We start from the raw sequence: 25,706 nt of genomic DNA on the forward strand, positions 1-25,706 counted from the left end.
AGAATGCTAAGAGACATATGTGATATGGGTCTAAATCCCAGTTAGAAGAGGGAGAATGAGGCAAAAGCAGTATCTGAAGAAATACTGGCTGAAAATTTTCCCAGACTCATGAAATATATCAAACCACAGATTCAAGAAATTCTAAGAACCCCAACCTTCACAAGTTAAAAAAAACTTATATCTAGTGATATCATAGCCAAGTCACCCAAAACAAGAGACAAATTAAAAAAATCTTAAAAACAACCAGAGGATAAAACACAATACCATGAAAGGATCAACAATAAGACTAACTGGCTTTTCAGTAGAAACAATGGAGACTGGGAGACAACAAAATGACAGCTTTAAAATACCAAAAGGAAGTAACTTCTAACCTAGAAGTCTATACTCAATGAAAATAACTTCCAAAATTAGTGAAATAAAAAGGTTTTCAAACAAAAACAGACTTTGCCACCAGCAGACTAAAGAAAGGTTTTCAGAAGAAAAATAATCCCTGATTGAAACATGAAAATATAGGATGGAATGAAGAGCGCCAGAAAAAATGAATATGTGAGTAAATCTAAATAAAAGTTGATAATATTAACAACATAATTGATAACAATAATAAAATGATAATGTAGTGTGAGGTTTAAAATACATATAGATTTAAAACATATGATAACAACAGCACAAAGGGTAGGGGGTCGGATGGGCAAATGGGAGTTAAAATATTCCAAGATTTCTGCCTTTGTCCAAGAATTGGTAAAAGTATTAATTCACAATAGACTCTCATAAGTAAAGAATATGTGTTCTAATCTCTAAAGTAACCGTTCAAAGAATAATAGAAGAAGAAATAACTAGTAAGATAGGAAACTGAATAATAAAAAGATTAATCCAAAAACAATCTTGGAAAAAAAAAGCACTAACTAAATGAAACAGACATATCACTATGTACCCTAAATGCAAATGGACTAAATATTCCAATTAAAAGGAAACTACTGTTAATCATCTGGATTACAAAAGGAGAACTATATGATGCTTACTTTAAATAAAAGCACATAGAAAGGTTGAAAGTAAAAGGATGGAAAAAGATATACAAACACTAAGTATATTATCATAAAGCATTACTAAATATACAGAGGAGCACACTTCATAAGAATAAAAGGTCAATGCTTCAGAAATATAGTGGCCTTAAAACATATAAGAAAACGTCGACCAAAATACAAATGACAGTACTGATAGAACAAGCAAGCAAAAAAATCAGTAGTCACTTAGAAGATTTGAATAACAGAACTAATAAATGTGGCCTCTTTAATACACACAGACCATTACACCCAACTATTGCCAAATTACATTCTTTTCTAGTATACATGGAACATTGCAAAAACTGACCATAGGCTGGGCCATAAAGGAAGTCTCAACAAATTTCAAAGATCTGAAATTATACAGAATATCTTCTCTGACTATAGTGGAATTATGCTAGAAATCAATAATAAAAGAAAACTAGGGGAATAAAAAAAACTGTGATACATTCAAATATTGGAATATTTCTCAGCAATAAAAAGAAATGAACTGATCCACAAAACATGGATGTATCTCAAAAATATTATGCTGAGTGAAAGAATTCAGACACTAAGAGTATACAATGTACGATGTATCAAACAAAGCACTAATCCAGGGAAGAAAAAAAAAAAAGAGTGGTTACCTCTAGGGTTCAGAGGATTGTCTTGGAAAGGACCTAAGGGAACTTTCTAAAGTAACAGAAAAATGTTCTATATTTTGAAGAGGATGTGAGCTACACAGGTGTATTTATTTGTCATACTTCAAACTGTACACTTAAGATCTGGCATTTCCCTTTGTAAATCAGATCTCAATAAAAAGGTGGAATAAAAAACATGCCAAATGATATTACATAATGTTTACAGATGGATGGATGGATGATGATATGTATGTTTATGCAAATGGATGATTATATATATATATATATAATCCAACTTCGGCAGGAAAAATATACACAAATTACAAGACTGGTTGCGTCTGAGAAAGAAAGAAGGGAAGTGACGGGGGAGGATACAAAGGGGCCTTTAACAACACTGTATTATTTTATTTAAACACATTTAAAGCAAAATTAGAATCAGGCAAAAAATGGCTTTTCAAAGACTATATGAATTATAGCTTTGAGATGCAGAAGTTTTGTATGGTTTTACTTAATTTTTAGTAAGTCTTCTATTGGCCTTAATAAGTACCAATGGATACTAAAAATTAGTATCTTGACAAGATTACGATCTGGTAAATTCTTGACTAAATAAATGTCCTAATTATTGCCCAGTACCACCGAGACATGTTAACATGAGATATTAAACTTTCCCAGCAAGAATGGATTCACTTCCACGTATAGGTATTCAAGAGGTTGTTGCCATAACATCGCCAAAAGGAAATATAATTGTAGCACTACGCTTCTTATTAATGAAAATACCATCTATATGTGTATACAAGGTAGTATAAATGAGAAATATATTAATTCTTTATATCTTATACTTTACTTGCATCTGCAAGCATCCTTCTAAAATTTCTTAGCACAGACCATTAAATATAGAAAGTATCCTATTCTGGTGGGAAATTGCTGAAATAGAGTATACTTAAGTAAGAAAAAAATTTTAATTTTTGAAAGCTATGAAATCATGAGAGAAAGCCTAAAATGTTATTTTTACACTGTTCATTTCTTCGAGGACTTCTAATACCACTGGACATCCCTGAATACAAAAAAGTATAAACTAAGACGAAACTGCTAAAATAGATAAGTAACAAATCTACATTTCATTGGATCTAAGACACCATCAATTTTAGGAGGCATACCAATTTCAGAGATGCTAATATGTGGAAAAAATATGTCAGAATAAATGAAATGTGGTTATTTTAAATTATTTTTTTGTGAAAATGTATATGGTGACCTAAACCTAATCAATACCAAAGTCCAAAGAGAGACTTCTGAGGAGGATAGATTATAATTTCTAATTGCAAAGCATTTGAAACAATTATGTTCACTACCTGGGTAATCTTTTTAGGAGTGTTAGGAAAACTCCAGCTTCACCGAAAAAAAAAAATTCATTCTTTCAGCATTTAGAACAGAGTTGAAAGACTAACTGTTGAAGTCAATAAGGTACTGGCCATTCCCATTTAACCAACATCCTATATCTCTTCTCTCTTTCTTGCTAAGCTACTAGAAAGGGTAGTTTATATCATTCTTTCCACATCTCCAACTCTCATTTACTCCTGACTTACTGCAATAATAATACATATTTTTTCATATTAAATAATCATTTTTAATGTTCAGTCAACAACAGATAAGAATATGCTTATGTACTTATGTGTATTTTATTAAAATGATAAATGTTTAAAGAAAAATAGTATATATACTTATTAGTTTAGTTTTATCCATCAATAAGAAATGTGCATTTTAGAAATTGTGGCTCTCATAACAGCACAGGAAATATTATCAATTTAAGTAAATATTTGGTAAGCACCTACTATGAAATGGCAGCATGTTAAGTACTTTCACATTCATTATCTTGTTTTAATTTTCACAGCTGCCCTGCTAGCTAGCTAGGTATCATATCAGTCATTCACTGAAGAAACTGAGCCTCAAAGATTTCAAAAAGACTTAATAGTTACATTAGCTTGGACAAGTTGTTGAGATAGTATTTGGACCCAGATCTTCAAGCTCTAAGTCATGTTTCATATTTTCTGTGGTACAAATGGATTAACATATTAATTACTTCCCAAATTATATGTTTCAGTTAAGTTTTGCAAATAAAATAGACAAATGATCATTCTATTTCAAATCTATTAAATTCAGTACGAACTTGATAAACATCACATGGAAGAACTGTTAAGGAATCAAAAAACATGCATAGTACCATGTAGTCAAATGGCTCACAGTGAAATCAAGACTTGCACACACGAAAACAATGAAAGAACAACACATGAAATATATAAAAATGTGCTAAACAAGGCAGTCACCTACCCAAAATGTACCTGACGAACAAAAAGCACTCTGTGGCTGTAATAACAGGAAAGCTTAATAGACTATTAATCTCGCCCTTGAGGCATAATTTGAATGCACAGTGAGAAGAGAGGTTCTGTGCTTGTGTTTTGAGAAATTAGTGTCAAGGGCTTTCATCAATTAGCTTTTCTCACCTCTATCCTCTCCATTCTGTGCTTTCAAAAGGATCAAGCAGATTTCCAGGTATATGAATAGCAATATTAATGCTATACCCTAAACACTATGATATTTGTCACTGTTTGCATATACGTAAAACTGCTAACAAAGATAAGATCAACTCCCACATGTAGATTAAAAAAAGACAGGTAAATAAAAAGATGAGCATAGGATATGGACGGGCAATTTATAAAAAATTACAAGAAGAAAAAAAATCACAAAATAACAATTTCTAGTAACGTTTTCTAAATAAGCTATTTAAAAAAATTCTTTCTGAAAATACTTTTGTGACTTCAGCCTACATTTTCAGAGCAAAGGTATGTCACATATTTACTTACGACTAGAAAACAAATCAATACACCTCAATCTACTAAACTGCTCCAGTGACATTTACAACTAAATTTATATTCTGAGAAAGAAAGCAACATTTTTCCCAGAGCATTTTCTATTTATTAAAACAGGCAATAACATTCAACAAGTTAACAATCACACAATGATTACGTCAAAACCTTGGATATTAGTTAACGTGTGCTGTCTTATCAACAGTAATAAAACATCTATTGAAATTAAAATGCCACATCATTTTACAAAACCCTTATCTCATGATTGAGCAATGTGACTATAACATACTCCTCTGCCAGAAAAACTCCCTTCTAAATGTAAAGAAAATATATATTTATTTCATATAAGAAAAGGTTTCAGCAAACTGGGGGAAAAACCACACAATTCCTAAAAACAGAAATATTAATCATATACACTTTTCTTTAACAAATAGCATTTTTGTTTTGTTTTGTTTTCCTTTCCTCCTGAGGAAGATTTGCCCTGAGCTAACATCCAGTCTTCCTGTTTTTGTATGTGAACCACTGCTACAGCATAGCCACTGACAGACCAGCGGTGTAGGTCTGCACCTGGGAACCAAACCTGGGATGCCAGAGTGCAGCGTGCCGAACCTAACCACTAGGCCACCAGGGCTGGCCCTATATACACTTTTTAAAGCCTTATTATTACTCTAACAATAAAAATGACAACTCCAAATTTAAGGCTAGGTTGAAGAGGGTTTCAAATTTTATCATGCATCCAATAATCTAACATAGACTTTTTAGATTTTAATAATTTATAATATCATGTTACTGCATTATCAATATAAAAAGAAAAATAAGGAATGATAAATCCATACCATGGCTCAACTGCCAAGTTCCAATTAATTTGATTGCAGGCCATCTTGTTTTCAGGGCTAAATATGATTAAGCGAATTAAAGTGATAATATTTTTCTGTTCACATACTTCCCTTTGTAATCTGTGGACTTTTTAAGTCCAAATATTCAACTACCTACAATAATTTAGGGAAAGAGAGAAAAAAACCCAAAGATATACGACAGTTTAACAGAAATATTTGCAAAAATTAGAAAAGACATGCTGTTTAAACTGGTTGTGTTGAAAAATCCTAAATATAGATAAGATGGGGAATATAAATACATTCCAATTGTGGACCCTGTTTGGATTAAACTGTTATAAATTCCCTTATCAAACCTCTGCTACATTCAAAGGCTTAAAATACTTGAGTGCTAATTTTATGTTCTGTAAAAATAACATACCATCTATCACTGAGTTGTGAGTATTATAATGGATAACATATTTAAGAGCAATTAACACAGTGCCTGGTACACAGGAAACATTCAATAAATGTTTCATTTAAAAACAAAATAATAGGGCCGGCCCCATGGCTTAGTGGTTAAGTGCACGCGCTCCGCTGCTGGCGGCCCGGATTCGGATCCCAGGCGTGCACCGACGCACTGCTTCTCCGGCCATGCCGAGGCCGTGTCCCACAAACAGCAACTAGAAGGATGTGCAACTACGACATACAACTATCTACCGGGGCTTTGGGGGAAAAATAAATAAATAAAATCTTTAAAAAATAATAATAATAATAATAATAAACCTAACCCCGGAAACAAATTCTAAAGCCAAAAGGAATAAACCAGTATTAAATTCTCAGATTTGCTAGCCACAGTACACTGTGCTAAGTATTGCCAGTAGCAAGATCCAAGAGAAACATAAGATGTGATCTGAATTAATTTAAAAATGGCTTTCAAGTTGTCAAGTTTTACTATTAGTCCTACAGGAGGGAAAATAAAAAGAATTTTAAATTAAGGAAAAATAATAAAAGAACAAGATAGATCTATATGTACTAATATAGAAAACTAATCATTAAATATTAAATCAATACTGTTTTCAACAAGATAAAAAAACAGCCTGCATGGAATACAAAGCATTAAACAGCTAACAGAAGATATATAAGTAAAAAACAATTTAAAAATTTAGAAGATGCTGATTTCTATTTCCAGTAATGGTAAGCTAGATAATTTGTACCAAAATTGTGAAGGCAACTAAAACAGCTAAATTTTTTTTTAATTTCTTAAAAACTGAAGAACTAATAAGATATCAAAGAACTACTGAACCAAAATCTAGATGGCAAAAATCCAAAGAGGTAAATAAATACAGCATTTGCGGTTGCTTCTACCTTGAGGACATTTTCCAGTCCAGAAGAACCCAATGGGAAAATGAGCTGTGTCTTTGGTGGTGCTGAATATCAAGAGAAACAAAATTCGAAGCTCTGGGCCTATACAAAGTAGACAGTTTACTAAACCATACTCCAGACACAGTAAGCTGGCACTCTAAGGGCTATACCTTCAGGGTAAGGATGAACCAGAAATAAACCAGCTCTTTAGGTTTACATCACCAAAACAGTCCAGGGAATTTCAACACCTGAACTTAGATTACATGAGTCCTGCACTGATAGTGCTCTAGGCACCTTTTAGAAATACACAAAATCCTCTCTGATGGATCATCCTAGGCCTCATATTATTCCTACAAGTAAGTTTTAAAATCTAATGACGAGCACCTAGTCATGATTATGAAGCATGAGAAACTACTGCTAGCAGAAAGAAACTCATAAAGATTTCAGATACTGTTATTACATCTAGACCATATGTTTACCATATTAACGAAGTTTTAATTTATAGCTTGAAAATATTTCCAGGGAACAATAAGCCTCCAGAACTGAGGCAACAATCCAAAATTTAGAAGATGCTTGTCACAATGATGCTTAACATGGCAGATGGAGATACCTTAATGACACCACATTAAATCGATGTTTTTCTCATTAGCCTTTTTCAAGACGAAAGAGAAGAAATGCTGGAAGAAACTAAGAAAATTTTGCAAAAAACACTGACACCTAGGAATCAAATGGTATTAGCAGATTTCAAAGTCTACTTACATACAAAATTTTGGAGCAACATAAAACTTCGAAACAGATGAGAGTTGCTCTTTTAAATAATGTTTATATAATAAATTTGAGTATTGTTAAATGTTCACCGTAACAATGAACAAGAATAGCTAAGGAAGTAAAAGAAAAGCTGAAAATCATATAAGAGCACTTAGTGATATTGATGTTCGGAACACATACACAAACGGCTTGCTGAAGTAAAACAAACACTAAACACCAAACATGATTTCCCAAAAAGCAATTCAGTAGGTAAAACAAGGAAGCAGGTAGTCACAGCTATCTGAAGAACTGATGCAAGGCACTCGTCTCTATTTAGCTTAACCAGGAACTCAGTCTAGAAAAGCAAGTATTGCTCAAAAAGATTGCAAGCCTCAGCTGCCTGAGGCAAAAGTCTACAGCTGAGGGGCTGGCCTAGTAGCTTAGTGGCTAAGACTGCATGCTCCACTTTGGCAGCCCAGGGTTCGTGGGTCCAGATCCCGGCACAGACCTATGCATGACTTATCAAGCCATGCTGTGGCAGGCGTCCCACATATAAAGTAAGAGGAAGATGGGCACAGTTGTTAGCCCAGGGCCAATCTTTCTCACCTAAAAGAGGAGGACTGGCAACAGATGTTAGCTCAGGGCTAATCTTTCAAGTTTACAGTTGAAAAATACACTAAATTGTTTACTTAATTATGGTTAAAATGGCAAATTTTATATTATATATATTTTACCACAATAAAAAAATTTCAAAAGAAAAGAAAAGAGAGTTAGGGGAAGAAGAGTGAGGGATAGGCAGGACTCAATAGTTTTATGGAAACTCGGGAGCAAAAGCCACAAGGAACCTGTACTGTTGGATCTTTAGCAGCATCCCCAGCCTCTATCCATTAGATGTCAGTACCATCCCCAAGGTGTGACAATCAAAAATGGCTCCAGACATTGCCAAATGTCCACTGGGAGACGAAACAGACCTTACTTCAGAACCTCTCGACTAAATCAAAATCTTTGCATCTCAGAAAAGATCTGGAAATTATCTAGAGCTGTGCAGTACCTTCCAAAGCTGCTGTCTGTCCAAGTGTCACAGAAACTAAACTGGAAAAAAACTTCTAGAGTCAAGCATAGTTGTTTCTATTTATCAGGCACTAGATCACTATTATTTGAATAGTGAATTATGAATAATTCTGTTTATGCTAGACATATTTCTGTTTGATAGGCTACTTCCTACTCTCTTCATTTTGAAGATTAAATAAAACAAAAAGATATTTAATAGGAAGATGGACCAGACAAGAAGGAAGTCAATAATAGAAATTTTAAGCAATCTGATTCATTTTTTTAAATTACTGACATTTCAACAGATGCAAGAAACATTTACTGCTTGTTTTCTATGTACCTAGGCACTATTAAATATATGATATAACATAATTAATTGGAAAAGTCCTACGGAAATGGAAACGTTTCGATACATTATTTGGAATTCTTAGTATTTGTGTAAAATTGTTTAGCGGGTAAGTGTTACACAGAGAGAACACTAAGTTAAGAGGCTTTACTATTATAGCTCAATCATATTCTTTTCAATGTATGATTCACAGGAAATGATATAGTTTATTGTCCTCCTTCCCCTCTCATTCCAAATTCTTAGGACATTCCTCTAAAAATTAAAAGTGAAACACTACCTTCATGATATGCCCTTCCTTTGATAATTTTATACAATCGGAACCATGACCTTATTATCACCTATTTCCATTCATCAACTATATGCCCAAGTAAACACACATTGTTTATGATTTTTAAAAAAACATGCTATCAAATGTTTAACAGGCTGATAATCAAAGAAAAGTATCCATCATTTTTGAACAGACTGTAAGGCTCTTACCTACAAGCAACATTTGGATCAGCATTTCTTGAAAGTAGTAGCTCTACACACTTCAAGATCTGTTCCTCTGAGCCACGAGCAGAACATGCAGTTATCAAAATCGTTTGCTTATCTATAGTGAATAGAAAAATGAAGAACCCCCCCACATCAACAAGTGTATTTAATTGATTTCTTTTACCATTCAAAAGATTCTAAAATATTTACTGCACTCTTAAAATTCTATAACTATTCCCAAATCTCTTGCTCTTAGTAGATAACTTTATGCCTTCCTTCACCAAAAAATGAGATTAGAGATGAACTGCCTGAATCTCCAAAGTTTATCTACAATTCATTTCTTAATTTCCTTTCCCTATTTCCATTTCTTCAAGAGAATAGGAAAGTAGTTAAGACACACGGACTCTGTGTAGAGATACTGCCCAGAGTTGAACAGTTTTTGGTTAAAATTTTCTTTCTGAACTCATGGTTGAAAAATAATAACTGATATTCTCTCACATCAATTCTTTATTTCTCATTCATTTAACAACTCAGTGAAATCTGGTTTATGCCCCAACCATCCTACTGAAAATGACCTAACTGCCACATCTATTGGTTTTAGTCCTTTTCTACTTAATCTCTCTGAGCTCACCCTGTTTCCTAAAACTCTTCTTGCCTCGGCTCCTAGGCATCAGCAGAGATCAGGGTAGATTAAATAAACAAACACACTTCTCAAGTAAGAATTGGAGAATTCAAGATAGGTCATGGTAGCCATGGTTTACATTAATGGTTCAATATTGACCGAATATAAAGATATAGATTCTAGTCCCAGTTCTGCCACTGATAAACTGTGTACCTTAGTATCTCAGCAGACCTAAATTTATAGAGAGGAGGCTAATATCTGCCCTCTTTACCTGATGGGGCTATTGTGGGATACATAAAAGAATTTATGTGAACATGCTATGAAAAATATACAGTGTTTTATAACTGTAAGGTATTCCTTTAATTACAAGCAGCAGAGAAAGAAAACTATTAATCAATTTTTTTAAGAATATTTTATACACTTTCAAAAATCTCATTTCCAAGTATAGCTTTCATTGGGTGATATTTTAAAATGACTTAAAAACAAAAACCTATCACAACAGCAGATTAAACATAAACTGTTGATAATATTAGGTGGGAATTTATATAAAATATATAAATGAGAAAACATAATAGAAATGGTTTTACAAATATTTAATGTAGGTACAAAATTAACGTGAAACTGGAAACATTTAAAATAAGTAATCAGTAATTCAACACAATAATTATATTATTTTAATATATATTTAATAATAATTAAACTAGATTTGCACATATACTCTTATTTTTCAAAAGCACTCAAAGCAGTACTGAGTAGAAATTATTCAATAACAATGACAGAAAAATATGGATTTAATAAACTATTTTTGAAACAACTTTAAGTGATATAATTCAGAGTTGAGTTTTAATTTCCAAAGACTGATTTTCAAGTAATTTTCCACAAAATTATCAGCTTTTTGATGTTTTCTTTCAATGCATTTTTCCTTTAAAAACAACCCAAACCCTCTAGCATAGAAGTTGAAGGTATATAATAACAGAACCAATTATAAAGATAATATAAATGAAAACTACCTCTTTGAAAAGAGAGTTTTTCAAAATATCTATGGTTTCTAATTTGCTTTTGTAAGTTATTTACATAATGTAACTATAGGAAGGTTTTTTAAATTTTATTTATTTATGTTTTTTCCCCCAAAGCCCCAGTAGATAGTTGTATGTCATAGCTGCACATCCCTCTAGTTGCTGTATGTGGGACGCGGCCTCAGCATGGCTGGAGAAGCGGTGCGTCGGTGTGCGCCCAGGATCTGAACCCGGGCCGCCAGCAGCGGAGTGCGCGCACTTAACCGCTAAGCCACGGGGCCGGCCCTAGGAAGGCTTTTTTTAAACTGCTTTAATTTTTTACTTTGCATAACGGCTGCTTGAGAATCAAGAAAATCACAGTAAACATAATCAGTTATCTCAAATGTCTTACCCTTACTATTATTTTTTTCAAGGAAAAAGGTTTATTTTAAAGTGAATATATGAAAACAGAGCATGGAAAGTGTATATCACCACCCCTAAATAGAAGATAATTAGACTTCTAACCAGAGAAAAATACAAAGTAAATTTTCACATATGTTAAATATTTAAAACATCTTACCCTTATCAAAGCTTGCTTTAGCCCCTCTGTCCAAAAGGACCCGAACCAGCTCTACGTTGGAAACACTAGCAGCATACATAAGGGGAGTCCATCCATATCGAAAGCTGGAATCTACACTAATGCCTGTCAATATAAAAACAAGCTTTAAAAGCCTCCACTACCAAAAAAAAAATCACTGTCACTGATTAAAGGACTGTGCACAGTGACATAACCATGTAGTTTCTAATAGGAGAGAATTTCTTGGTAATAGTAGCTTCAGAAAAATAGAAAATAGTTACATATGAAGTTTAATAAAATTAGCTAACTTTAGTTTCATTATAGGCACTATGTTCCAAGAGACCTGATCTAACAAAGTTTTATTATAGATTATATAAAATATCTATATTTTAACAAGTTTTACATACTACCTTTTTCTCTCTATGAGAGTTGGAAAAGGTTTCACAGAAGTAAAATGTCTTTTTAATTAGAATATTATCATACATTTCTATGGTGGCAAACACCACATATATTCCTAAGATTCCCTTAACTTCCTTCCCAACACAAAACATATCCATGGGTGACTGGCCAAACATGAGGCTAAAAAGGTAGGTTAGGGTTAGATTATGAAAGCTCTGTTAAGAAATGTAGACTGTACTTTGTGATCCAAGGATTGACATCATTATATGTGTATTAAAAAGACAATACAAGTACCACTGTTGAGAGTGGGACAGGAGGCAAGGAGACCAGTTATGAGGCCAGAAGTCTATGCAAAAGTCAGAGCAAGGGCAGTGGACAGAGAGAGAGGAAGGAATACAAAAGGAAATTTCGAAGGCAGGATCATCAGAATTTAAAATTACTTTGAGGAGGAGGAGTGATGGAAATGAACAAGTCAAAAATGACTATCAGATTCTGCCTTGGACAAATGAATGATAAGCAGTGAGCTAGAATAAGGAGAGGTATATACGAGATATACAACGCCTGAGGAGTAGGATGAAGTTTTAAGTAGCCATTATCCAGAATGGGACAGGAAGGGATAGACAATAACTGTTAAGAAAGGACAAGAGACAGCTGACCTTAAAATCCTCAAATCATTAATGGTACAAATCTTTAGAGTCATCTGATTTTCTCCAACAGCTCTGACTGGTTTGGTCATATAAAAAAGAAAAAAATGGTTGAACTGATCTAGGTTTGCATCTAGGACTGGGGAGGAGCATAGAAGATGTGATTTGAGAACAAGGATACAATGAGGCAGTGAACACAATCCATTAAATTTATGCAAAGCCTTTTCTATAGAGAGATCAAGATTTAAGTGGCAATCTCTCTCTTCAACCTAAGAAATATTTTCTAATGTTAAAAAAAATACGTTTTTCTGTTTCAAAAAAGGAAAACTTCTGTGTGAAAACTGAATATAGGCCTGCCTTTAATGCCTTTTAACTTAATGTCATACCTTTTAATTTACAGGTTTTTTAAAAACATCTGTTAAATTACAGGTTTTACAGTCTCTGTCCTAAAAGGGTTATAGTGCTAGAAAGGGTTCCATTTGCAAAGACGAAAGCCACATCACTGAAGAAGGAATATAAACTTGATGGAGGGGGACTCACTTTTTTTCTGTAGGAACACTAAGTTGCTGAAAGATTATATATGTCAAATTCCCAGTTGTCTAAGTTTAATCGATATAAGCTGTGTGATAATTACCAGAGAAAACAACATAAAACCATCCTAGTACATATCTATACCGCTGGCCCAACCTGTCTTCTCTAACAAATTTTCCTCTTTAAACTGCTGCGACTGAAAGCATACGAATGAGATCAGAGGAAAGATCCTTTTGTTTTCTCATTACTCTTTCCTTTTCGACATTACTGTTCAAATGTGACAGCAAAGGTAAAAAGGAAAAGATGCGAAGACAAGGAGAAGCAAATATGGCATTTTAGTGTAAAACTTCTTAATAATCATCATCTTTAATGCTCAAAAAAGTACATTATTAAGCACCTATTATGTTCTAGTTATGGTGTAAAAACAGTAAGTTTAAAAAGGATTGACATAGTATATTTATATAGCTCAAAAACATTCAAAATAACACTACACTGTTTGGGATATATACATATATAGTAAAAGTATAAAGATATGCATAGGAATAATAAATATCAACTATAAGAGAGTGGTAATCTCCAGGGGGAAAGAGAGAAGTCTCCATACCTTTTTAAATGTCTGAAATATTTAATAATTTAAAGAGAACTGAAAATGTTTGTACATAGCAGAATAACAAAAACTGGAGACATCTTTGAACTGTTAAAAGTGGTGGACAAAGGGAGCTTTCACTTTTTATTAAACTTTTCAACTGGTGCAGAAATATGTATCAAAAACAAGAAGGGGCCCCGTGGCTTAGGTGCGCGCGCTCCGCTGCTGGCGGCCCGGGTTCGGATCCCGGGCGCACACCAACGCACCGCTTCTCCGGCCATGCTGAGGCCGTGTCCCGCATACAGCAACTAGAAGGGTGTGCAGCTGTGACATACAACTATCTACTGGGGCTTTGGGGGGAAAAAAATAAATAAATAAAATCTTTAAAAAAAAAAAAAAACAAGAAGGACTTTGAAAGGCAAAAAAATCAAAAATATTTTAAAAAGTGTTAAATAACGACATCTGGAAAGAAACCAGGAAACGCTAAGACAGGAGTTACCAGTGAAAGTGACATTTCAGGGGTAATGGGGTGAAAGAGGGGACAAAGGTATCTTTCAACTTACACCTATAGCTTTGTTACTGGCTTTTATTTTAAAATTTCCATAATTAAACAAATTTTAAGGGGCTAGCCCGGTGGTGTGGTGGTTAAGTTCGCATGCTCTGCTTCAGCAGCCCAGCGTTCGCAGGTTTGGATCCCGGGCGTGGACCTACACACCACTTGTCAAGCCATGCTGTGGTGACATCCCACATACAAAATAGAGGAAGATGGCACAGATGTTAGCTCGGCGACAATCTTTCTCAAGAAAAAAGAGGAAGATTGACAATAGATGTCAGCTCAGGGCCAATCTTCCCCACCGAATAAACGAAACAAATTTTAAAAGGTTGACTGAATATCTACTTTACCGGTAGGCTCTTTGCAAGTCCTAATCCTTCAGGAGCCTCCATCACTTCACTGCACCTAGTCCCACTACTCTCAAGGCCAACTCTCTTTTCTAAAACAAATTTCTGCCTATTCCAACCCATCCAACGCTATGCACACTCCTGCATGTGTTCATATTAGATATTAGGTCTCTTTTAATTATTCAAATTTTATTAAACATCATTCTTCAATTACAAACTCTAGTTTCATTGTCCACAAAGTCACACAGATTCTTCTCTTTTGTTACAACAGCTAATACTTACACAATGCTTATATGTTCTAAGACCTTTATTTATATATTCTCTCATTTTAATCCCCCCCCAAAACAAAAACCCTTTGATATAATGCCTCCCCGTTTTAAAAAGCAGGAAATTGAAGTTTAGGAAGGTTTGGTAACTGGGACAAGATTAGAGCCATCAAGTAGCAGGGCTAGTAATGAAACCCAGAAGTGTCCTGTTTCCAAAATGATTTACTTTTCACTAAACCATGCAGCAAATCGAGCACAGAAGAAAAGCATCTTGCTATATACAATCTCACTTAACTATTTTGTGTGAATGTTTTGTATCTAGATGGTAAATGCCTGTAACTCCTTTGGATAATTTCAATCGCTATTGTCAATGTCGCACATTTCTATGTCAAGGTAATTCAAAAAAAATAATACTTAATTTGATCCACAGAAAAATGTCATGTGACCCAGGACAGAATTATTATGTTTTACATAAAGAAGTTGATGGTCTGGAAGTTTAAATGACTTACCCAAGGAACCACACTGAGCAGGCAATAAAGCTGAAACAGATATTCTGATTCCTATCTCAGTCCTCATCACACAGACACAGACACACACACACACAAAACCAGCATAGGGAAAGAACGTCACTAAAATGTACACTAGAAACAATTCTTGAAAAACACATAATAATATTATAGCTAAGTAAATGCTGAGAACAAAGTGAGTAGGAATTATCAGAGTGGGGTACGATTAGTCAGACTACACCTCTTGAAGGAAGTGGAAGAACTGATGGAGGTAATAGGGTAGCAATCCAAATCTGAGGGTAGACGAAGAAGATAAGGCAAAGAGAACTCAGAGGCAAGTAAGATACCGAGGACACTGGATATATTAACTTAATTCATCGTGCTTCCATTAGAAAAGCAACTCAAACCTTTTAAAGCAAGGAATGCTTGAGTTGGGTTGAAGCTATCCCTTATCTCTCACCAGAATCTAGGAGCTCCTCGACTAATGAGATATCTCCTCTGGTCAATGCTTTCTTAAATGTTTCATTCTTTTCTTCAACAGGTAACGGCTCTTTTAGTTTCTAAAAAAGCAGAAAGTTATATATACATAAAAAAAGTCTTGTTATACATATTTTCATTTCCAGCGTATCAAGAAACACGGATGTTTGCTTTTAGGTACATTTTTGGGGGGAGGGGCAACACACAAAGTTCGTAAAGAATTCATGTCCAAAATTATCTTTAAAAGTACTGGGTAATGACGGGTCTGAAGTGAAGAGCTACATCGACGACCTAAAGAAGCGCATTTGAGGAAAACTTTGTGGGTTTGTGTGGAGTTCAAAAGCCTGTATTTCCACCGGAAAAAAGTTAGGGAAACACAGGCGAAGAAGTTAAGAGGTTTCTAGAGGGTGGGCCTTTAAGGGCCAGGGGAGGCCGATCCAGCTGCGGTCAAAACAAGGTCTCCGCTGCTACCTGAGCTGCCCGGTCGAGATACCCAATCTCCCAGCCGTCATCCTCGCTCTCACTACTCTCGCCACCTCCGGCCACTGCCAGGCCCCGTAGCACGCCCGCCGCCATGCCTGCCTGGCCGCTCCCTAGTGCGCCGCGCCGCGCCGCGCCCCTCCCCTCGCTTCCCCAGCGCCTGCGCACTAGAGCAGCGCGTAGGGCTGCGCGGGAAGGCGCGACGGGCGACGCCGGGGCTTTGGGGCCTTGGGCGCAGGCGCGTGGCCGTGCACAGCGCCTTTCGCCCCTTCCAGCCAGCCCAGAAGCCGGGGTGGATGGAGACCCGCTGGACTGGTTCCCCGCTTGGCCTACCCGGCTGACAAGGCTCGCGAGCCAAGCTACTGGCCGGTACTTCCAATTACTTTTAGGGACTTACCCTTCATTCCTTTTAGGATATTTGCTTGATGAAATTCTTGCTTTTTAAGGAATGCCGCGATTGTGGCAGGAGCAGAATGGAGATTTAATGCCAAGGAAGACTAGGCTTTCCCCCCCATGCCCTTCAGCTGCCCCCTGCCAAATCCACTGTCAAACATGCCTCCCCTGGGAGAGGGACTCCTCTTGGCCACAGTGCAGGCCTACATCAGAAATATTGCAGGTTCAGTTTCAGACCACCACATAAAGCGAATTTTGCAATAAAGCAAGTCACATGAATTTTTTGGTTTCCCAGTGCATATAAAAGTTATGTTTACACTATACTGTCATCTATTAAGTGTGCAATAACATATCTTAAAAAATAATGTACATACAGTTAAAAAATACTTTGTTGGTAAAAAATGCTAACCATCATCTGAGCCTTCAGCCAATACTAACCTTTTTGCTGGTGGAAGGTTTTTGCCTTGATGTTGATGGCTGCTGACTGATCAGAGTGGTGGTTCCTGAAGGCTGGGGTGACTCTGGCAATTTCTTAAAATAAGACAACAATGAAGTTTGCCATATGGATTGACTCTTCCTTTCACGAACAGTTTCTCTGTACCATGTGATGCTGTTTGATAGCATTTTACCCACAGTAGAACTTCTTTCAAAATTGGAGTCAGTCCTCTCAAACCCTGCTGCTGCTTTATCAACTAAGTTTGTATAATATTCTAAATCCTCTGTTATCATTTCAATAATCTTCACAGCATCTTCACGAGGGGTAGATTCCATCTCAAGAAACCACTTTCTTTGCTCATCAGTAAGAAGCAACTCTTCATACGTTAAAGTTTAATCTTGAGATTGCAGCAATTCAGTCACATCTGCAGGCTCCACTTCTACTTCTAGTTCTCTTGCTACTTCCACCACCCCTACAGTTACTTCATCCACTGAAGTCTTGAACCCCTCGAAGTTATCCAAGACGGTTGGAATCAACTTTTTCAAAAATCCTGTTAATGTAGATATTTTGACCTCTCCCCGTGAATCATGAATATTCTTAATGGCGTCTAGAATGGTGAATCTTTTCCAGAAGTTTTTCAATTTACTTTGCCCCAATCCATCAGAGGAGTCACTATGTCAGCTATAGCCTTACGAAATGTATTTCTTAAATAATAAGACTTGAAAGTCAAAATGACTACTTGATCCATGGGCTGCAGAATGGATGTTGTGTTAGCAGGCATGAGAACAATATGAATCTCATTGTACATCTCCATCAGAGCTCTTGGTTGACCAGGTGCATTGTCAATGAACAATAATATTCAGAAAGGAATCTTTTTTCTGAGCAGTAGGTCTCAACAGCGGGCTTAAAATATTCAGCAAACAATGTTGTAAACAGATGTGCTGTCATTTGGGCTTTGTTGTTCCATTTATAGAGCATAGGCAGAGTAGATCTAGCATAATTTTTAAGAGCCCTAGGATTTTCAAAATAGTAAATGAGCATTGGCTTCAACTTTAAAGTCACCAGCTGCCTTAACTCCTAACGAGAGAGTCAGCCGGTTCTTTGAAGCTTTGAAACCAGGCATTGACTTCTCCTCTCTAGCTATGAAAGTCCTAGATGGCATCTTCTCCCAATATAAGGCTGTTTTGTCTACACTGAAAATCTGTTGTTTAGTGTAGCCAACTTCATTAATCATTTTAGCTAGATCTTCTGGATAACTTGCTGCAGCTTCTACATCAGTACTTGCTGCTTCACCTTGCTCTTTTGTGTTATGGAGATGGCTTCTTTCCTTAAACCTCATGAACCAACCTCTGCTAGCTTCAAACTTTTCTTCTGCAGCTTCTTCACTTCTGCCAGCCTTCATAGAATTGAAAAGAGTTAGGGCCTTGCTCTGGATTAGGCTTTGGCTTAAGGGAAGGTTGTGGCTAGTTTGATCTTCCATCCAGACTACTGAAACTTTCTCCATATCAGCAATAAGGCTATTTTGCTTTCTTATCGTTTGTCTGTTCACTGGAATAGCACTTTTAATTTCCTTCAAGAACTTTTCCTTTGTATTCACAACCTGGCTAACTGTTTGGCGCACAAGGCCTAGCTTTCAGCTTATCTTGGCTTTCAACATGCCGTCCTCACTAAGCTTAATAATTTCTAGCTTTTGAATTAAAATAAGAGACGTGCAACTCTTCCTTTCACTTGAACACTTGAGTCCATTGTAAAGCTATTAATTGGCCTAATTTCAATATTGTTGTGTCTCAGGGAATAGAGAGGCCCAAGAAGAGGGAGAGAGATGGGGGAATGGCAGGTCAGTGGAACAGTCAGTATACACACATTTATGGATTAAGTTTGCCATCTTATGTGGGCGCAGTTCATGGTGCCCCAAATCAATTACAATGGTAACATCAAAGATCACTGATCACACATCACCATAACAAATATAATAATAATGACTAAGTTTGAAATACTGTGAGAATTACCAAAATGTGACACAGAAACATAAGTGTTGGAAAAATGGCGCTGATAGATTTGCTCGACGCAGGGTTGCCACAAATCTTCAATTTGTAAAAAATGCAATATCTGCGAAGCACAATAAAGCAAAGCACAATAAAAGGAGATATGCCTGTACATCTCTAAGGAGCACCACCCACATGCTCAAAAAGCCATCCAACAAATGGGAGCCAACAAAGGAACCAGGAGAATTCTTACTTTAAATGTCATGTGATGTCAGATCTCATTGTAAATTTAGAAAGCTCAGAACATCAAAATACTTTCCCAGCTAGATAATGTAGATATCCTAAAGGAAAAAGTTGGTCAGGAAAGGGTGGAGTGGGAGAGAGAGTGGGTCAAAAAGCTGGGAAGAAGAAATGATTCAAACTTTCTGAAAGCGAGTAAATAATACAAACAACTCCAGGTGAAAGCAGCCCAAACTCAATTTTCTGCATCTAACTTTTAGAAGAAATGTTGATAACACAGTAATTATGTTTGCTGCCACAGAAAAGTAGATCCATCAAGGAACAGGGCAGATTTATGTACCTGAGGATGATTTAAAAGGAATGTAGCCATGCACCATTCTTTGAAAGTTTTGCAGTAACTTGTTTTTTCTTAGGGAATCTTTGATGTAAGATTTTGAAATATTTACTTCAGAGACTTTCACAGAGAAGTGCTTTTCAGTAGTTTGGTTATTTTGGGGCCAGGTCTGTCTTTCTAAATACACTCATTCAATAAATGTTATGGATCATTGAGCACAGCCAGGCACAACTAGGTTTGGGGAGACGACGTGAAAGACAAACCAAGCTGCCTCATGGAGCTCACATTTTAATGAGGAAAGACAACAAGCAAGCAAACAAACAAGACTATTGCAGATTGTGGGTGACCCAAAGGAGATAAACAAGCACTCAGTGTCTGGAATCAAGCCACTTGGGTCGTTTCCCAGCCAGATCACTGACTCTCAGTGGCTGTGTGCTCTTGGGCAGTTTACTCAGCCTCTTTCTTCTGCATCAGTTCCCTTATCTGTAAAATGGAGATAATGATAGTACCCACCTTAGAGGGTTGTTTCAAGGATTAAATAACTTAATGGGCTTGGAATAGGGCCAGTCTCAATGTAAGAAGTAAATAAATTTTAGCTACTGTTGTTATTATTATTTTAGATAGAGTAGTTAGACCTGAGTAGAGTCATGAATGACAAGAAGGAGCCAGCCATAAAAAGTAGAAGAGCAGAGCTTTCCAGGCAGAGGAGATGGCTAATACCAAGGCCCTAAGGCAGGAAAAAGCTTGGACCCTGGCCTGGGACAAGGGTAGGGCAAGTGAGGACACTAGGGAGCAAAATTTAAGAGGCACTCACTCTCAGGATCCTGTAAGTTCTTATATTTTACACGCTAGGTGCCTGACTCACTTCACCTTTGTTCTTGTTCTTGCCCTGCTTAGACCAGAAAGGAGGCCTGAGGCTGGAGCTTCAAGAAGGAAGGAGTGTGTGATGAAAGGACCTTGTGGGCCTTAAGTAAGGAGTTTGGATTTTACTCTAAGAACAAGTGAACATCAAAATGTTTCTAAACTGATGAAAAACATGTTCTGATGTGTGTGTGTGTGTGTATTTAAAGACACTCAAACTCTTTCATAGAGAAGGCTTTTGGTTTGAGCATCTGGCTAAGTAGTCATGCCATTTACTAAGACGGAGGAAGACCAGAGGATAAACTTGAAGATGAAATGAGCATCTCAAAATTAACGTATTCAAAACCAAACACTCAAGTGTAGCTGCCAAGTGGATGTTCACGTATGGAGCTCAGGAGACAGGCTGGTCTTGGAGATATAAATTTGAAAGTTATCCACAAATAACTGACTTGTAAAACTTTGGGGATTTACCCAGCAAGATTTTTTGTAAATATAGATGCTATAAACTGAATGTTTGTGTGTTCTTCCCTCCCCACCCTCCCATTCTTATGTTGAAACCTAATCCCCAAAATGATGGTATTTGGAGGTGGGGCCCTTTGGGAGGTGATTATGTCATGATGGCAGAGCCCTCATGAATATAACTAGTGCCTTTATGAAAGAGACCCCTGGAGCTCCCTTGCCACTTCCACTATGTGAGGACACAGCGAGAAGCTGCCTTATGAACCAGGAAGTGAGCTTTCACCAGAAACTGAATCTGCCAGCACCTTTATCTTGGACTTCCCAGCCTCCGGAACTGTGGGAAATAAATTTCTGTTATTTATAAACCACCCAGTCTATGGTATGCTGTTATAGCAGCCTGAACACACTATAACAATAGATAAGATTATTCTAAAATTTATGTGGAAAGGCAAAGGAACTAGATAGCTAAAACAATTCTAAGAAAGAAGAATAAAGTAGGAGGAATTACTCTTCTTGATTTTAAGAATTACTGTGTAGCTACAGTAATCAGGACTGTGTTATATTGAAGAAGGAATAGACACATAGATCAATGAAACAGAACAGAGACGCTAGAAATAGACCCACACAAGTAGGGGCAAATGATTTTTAACAAAGGTACAAGAGCAATCCAATGGAGGAAGGATCATCTTCAATAAATGATGCTTAATATCCATAGGTAAAAAAATTAACCTATCTAACCCTCATGTCTTTCAAAAATTAACTCAAATTGGATCATAGATATACATAAATGTTCATAGCAGCATTATTCGTGTTAGCCAAAAAGTGGAAACAACCCAAATGTCCATCAACTGGTGAATAGATAAACAAAATGTGGTATATTCATACCAGATATATATGTTTCCTAGGACTACCATAACAAATTACCACAAATTGGGTGTCTTATAACAACAGGAATTTATTCTCTCATCATTCTGGAGGCTAGAAGCCTGAAATCAAGGTGTCAACAGCACCACATTCCCTCTGAAGACTCTAGGGGAGGATCCTTTCTTGCCTCTTCATAGCTTCTTGTGGTTGCTGTCAATCCTTGGTATTCTTTGGCTTGTGGAGGCATCACTTTAACAACCTCTGCCTCTCTATTTACAAGGCATTCTCATCTGTGTCCCTGAGTGTCTAAATTTCCCTCTTCTTGTAAGGACATCAGTCATATTGGATTTAGGGCTCATCCTAATTCAGTATGACCTCACCTTAACCTGACTACATCTGCAAAGATCCTATTTCCAAACAAGGTCACATTCACAGGTTCTGGGTGGACGTGAATTTTGGGGAGACACTATTCAACTCAGTACACCATATATATCACTTAGCATAATGTTTTCTAGATCCACCTTGTAGTATATATATGTACTTCATCTTTTTTATGCTGAATAATGTATGGTATTGATTTCAGAAGGCGATTTCAGGATGTGGCCATTAAAAGGCTACTGTCATTGTGAACTGGAGAAGTGGCACGAAACAATGGAGAGGAGAGGATGCATTCAAAATTTATTGTGAATTAGAACCAGTAGGATTTGGTGACTGTATATGAAGGATGAGGAGGAGAGAAGATCAAAGCTAATATGACAAGAACACAAGAAGAGGAAAACGTTTTGAGGAAATGGAGATAAGTTTTTTTCTGCACAAAGACAGTCTGAAATGCCTGAGAAACATCCATGTCTGGGGAAGGTCTGGGGCTCCCCAGAGAGGCCTGGACCATCTTTGTTTCAGCTTTAGAAACCATCTTCCTGAGAGGTAGTAATGGATATATTAAGGTGATGATATTGCCAAAGCGGAAGGGGTAGGATGAGAAGATCAGAGGGCCAGGAATATATCCTTAGTGAATGACTGTTCTTTTAGGAAGCCATCAAAGGAAAGACAGCAAAAAGGGGCCTAAGAAATAGTGATCAAAGAAGCAGGAGACCTGGAAGAGATCTGTGTCTCAAAAATCTTGCACTGAATTGAAACCTAAGATAATAATAACAATAATATTAATAATAATGCATTCATTTTATAGTACTTCCTATATGCCAGTTACTGTTCTAAGGGCTTTACCTATATCAAGTCACTTAACACACAACTCTATTGAGGTAAATATTATCTCAATTTTACAGAATAGGAAATGGAGACACAGCGAGGTAAAGTCACCTTCCTGTCAGGGCTGGAATTCAAATGCAGAAAACTGCTCTGCTGTCCATGCTTTCAGTCATTACTATCTAACACTCATGGAGCACTTCCCTGTGCCCTGACACTTTTCTAAGCACCTTACATCCGTTAATTGACATAATCCTCACAGTAACTTTTTGAGAGAAGTGCTCTTACTATCTCCATTTTACAGATGAGGAAACTGAAGTCCAGAAAGGTTATGTAAACTGCCCAAGAGCACACAACTGCTAAGTAGGATTGTCAGAAATCACAACAGGCTCTTGGGCTCCGGAGTGGGGCTCAGGTTTAACTCAGACATTGTGATGCCCACAAAGCGCTCTCTCCCTAGAGGGATACTTGTTTCTCCGTGTGTTTCACTCTTGCACCGTGGCACTGTCTCTGAAGCACTCACTCCTTTCCAAAGCAGATTTTGTCTTCTGATGGTAAACCAGACTCCGAATAAACCTTGATTCATTTACAGGTTAATCACAAGCTTCATTCCTGGCCAGATAAGAAATCGGTAATTTGGTTTTGTCTGAAGAGATTTGGGAATTCCCCTTGGGTGACTTCCTGGAGTGGGTCAGAAAGCCACCTACCCACTTCGTTAATGACTGCAGTGTTCTGCTTGGTTCACTGATGACAGGAGACTGTTAAAACAAAGAGGGCAGGAAACCAGCTGGATCCGAGAAATACATGTTACTCAAACTTAGGCTTTCCCTAGTTCCTGAGTGCGTTTTTTTTTTTTTTAACTTTCAAGCTTTGACTCAGACATTAATGATGATTTAGCTAATATAGTTCGTTTTACCATTACACATGATGATGCTGTATTTTGTGGGGAACTTGGTTTAAATTTAATGTTATCACATGTTTACAATTCTTGCTTATTTTCTACAGTAATGTGTGTGGTATTAATTTCAAGAATTTTAAAAAATTCTGTTGGGATTCTTAATTCTTAATCCTGTCTGGGATCCAGTGGAGTTAACTGCCTCTTTTAGAGATAAATTTGGAGGCATAAAAATGGTAAACATGTATTTTTTCTAATTATTAAAATTCATGTGCATAAGACAGTCAAGGGGAGAGATAAGTGATATTTTTTATTATTATTTAGCATTAATTGATTCCATAAATACTTACTGTGCTCCTAACATATTTTCTAGGCATGGAGGAGGAAGTTGTAAAGAAGACAGGCAAGATCCTTGACCTCAGAATGTTTATAGTTTAGTAAGAGAAACAAACAAATAACTATATAATTAAATATTAAGTAATAAATTCTATAAAGAAAAATTAAACAAGTGAAGGGGATAGAGAGTAATGGAGTTGAATGGGAATTTGAAATGAGGATTTCAGAGAAGCCCTCTCTGAAGTGTTGTTCTTAGTGTGATAGGAAGTTGCAGGATTTGATTTCCCATCTTAAAAGATTGTTTTGGTGACAAAGAGAAAAAACTATCTGTGGGGGACCAAGAATAGAGTCAGGAACCCCAGTTGAGAGTCTACTGCAACAGTCTAGATTCTCAATTCTGCCTGCATTTTAGAATCCTCTGGAGATGATTCCAGCCAGTGCCAGCTTAAAGCAATTATATCAAAACCTCTGGGAGTAGGGCCCAGGAGTTGATATTTCTCAAGGCTCCTCTGGTGACTTTTTTTTCGAGAGGAGGATTGACCCTGAGCTAACATCTGTGCCAATATCCCTCTATTTTGTATGTGGGATGCCACCACAGCATGGCTTGATGAGCGGTGTGTAGGTTCATGCCCAGGATCCGAACCATGAACCCCATGCTGCTGAAGCATAGCACACAACCTTAACCACTATGCCACCGGGCTAGCCCCTCCTCTGGTGATTTTAATACATAGCCAGGCTGGAAAAGGTTGTAGAAGAAAGATGTTGGGCCCTGAGTCTAGGGCAATTGTCTGTATCCAGCAGGAAAAAGTGAAGAACCAGAATGTTGAAGTTAAGCTATTAAAACAGGAATGGATGCCTATCTGGATTTATTTTCTTCCTTAAGGAATATGGTTAGATTAGAGAACAAAACAAATCCTTAAACAAAGAGGAAAAAAAATCATCAAGAAATGATGAAAATGGGTTAAGAAGCATTAAGTAATATAATACAAGGAAGTAATGGTTAATGAAAATTTTTGTGTCATGTTTATTTCTTCAAATATTCTAATATGTAGCTCAGATTTGAAAATGATTGTAGAAGGAGGATATAGGAGACTAGGTCAAGGGCAGTTATCTTTGGAGGTGGCTAGATGCCACATTCAGGATATGTATGTTTTGTGGAGACAGCAGATGAGACCTGCTAATACATGGGAAGTGGGATAAGATGGAAAGAGGGGGTCAGGGATGACATCTACACTTTAGGCCTAAAAAATTGGATGAATGGTGGTTGAATTTACCCCAATGGGAGAAAATGGATGAATGGAAAAGCAAGGATGTGTGTGTGTGTGTGTGTGTGTGTGTGTGTAGGTGTGTGTGGGTATTGAAATCAAGCGTGTGGGTTTACACTTCATAA

General features: G+C 36.6%; 1 protein-coding gene across 1 annotated transcript in view; it reads right to left on the bottom strand.

Moving 5' to 3' along the window:
• Window positions 1–16,406, bottom strand: part of ASZ1 (ankyrin repeat, SAM and basic leucine zipper domain containing 1) — a 62,420-nt gene extending 46,014 nt beyond the window's left edge. Inside the window, exons 1-4 of the mRNA XM_004418770.3 lie at window positions 16,302–16,406; window positions 15,814–15,913; window positions 11,525–11,647; window positions 9,334–9,445 (exon numbers count right to left, since the gene is read on the bottom strand). Of these exons, the coding sequence (XP_004418827.2) occupies window positions 9,334–9,445; window positions 11,525–11,647; window positions 15,814–15,913; window positions 16,302–16,406 (440 nt within the window). The remainder of the gene's footprint in view (window positions 1–9,333; window positions 9,446–11,524; window positions 11,648–15,813; window positions 15,914–16,301) is intronic.
• Window positions 16,407–25,706: the final 9,300 nt, after the last annotated feature.

Source organism: Ceratotherium simum, chromosome 1 (assembly GCF_057802395.1).
Source record: "Ceratotherium simum simum isolate JZ-2026a chromosome 1, ASM5780239v1, whole genome shotgun sequence".
In the NCBI taxonomy this organism is placed as follows: Eukaryota; Metazoa; Chordata; class Mammalia; order Perissodactyla; family Rhinocerotidae; genus Ceratotherium; species Ceratotherium simum.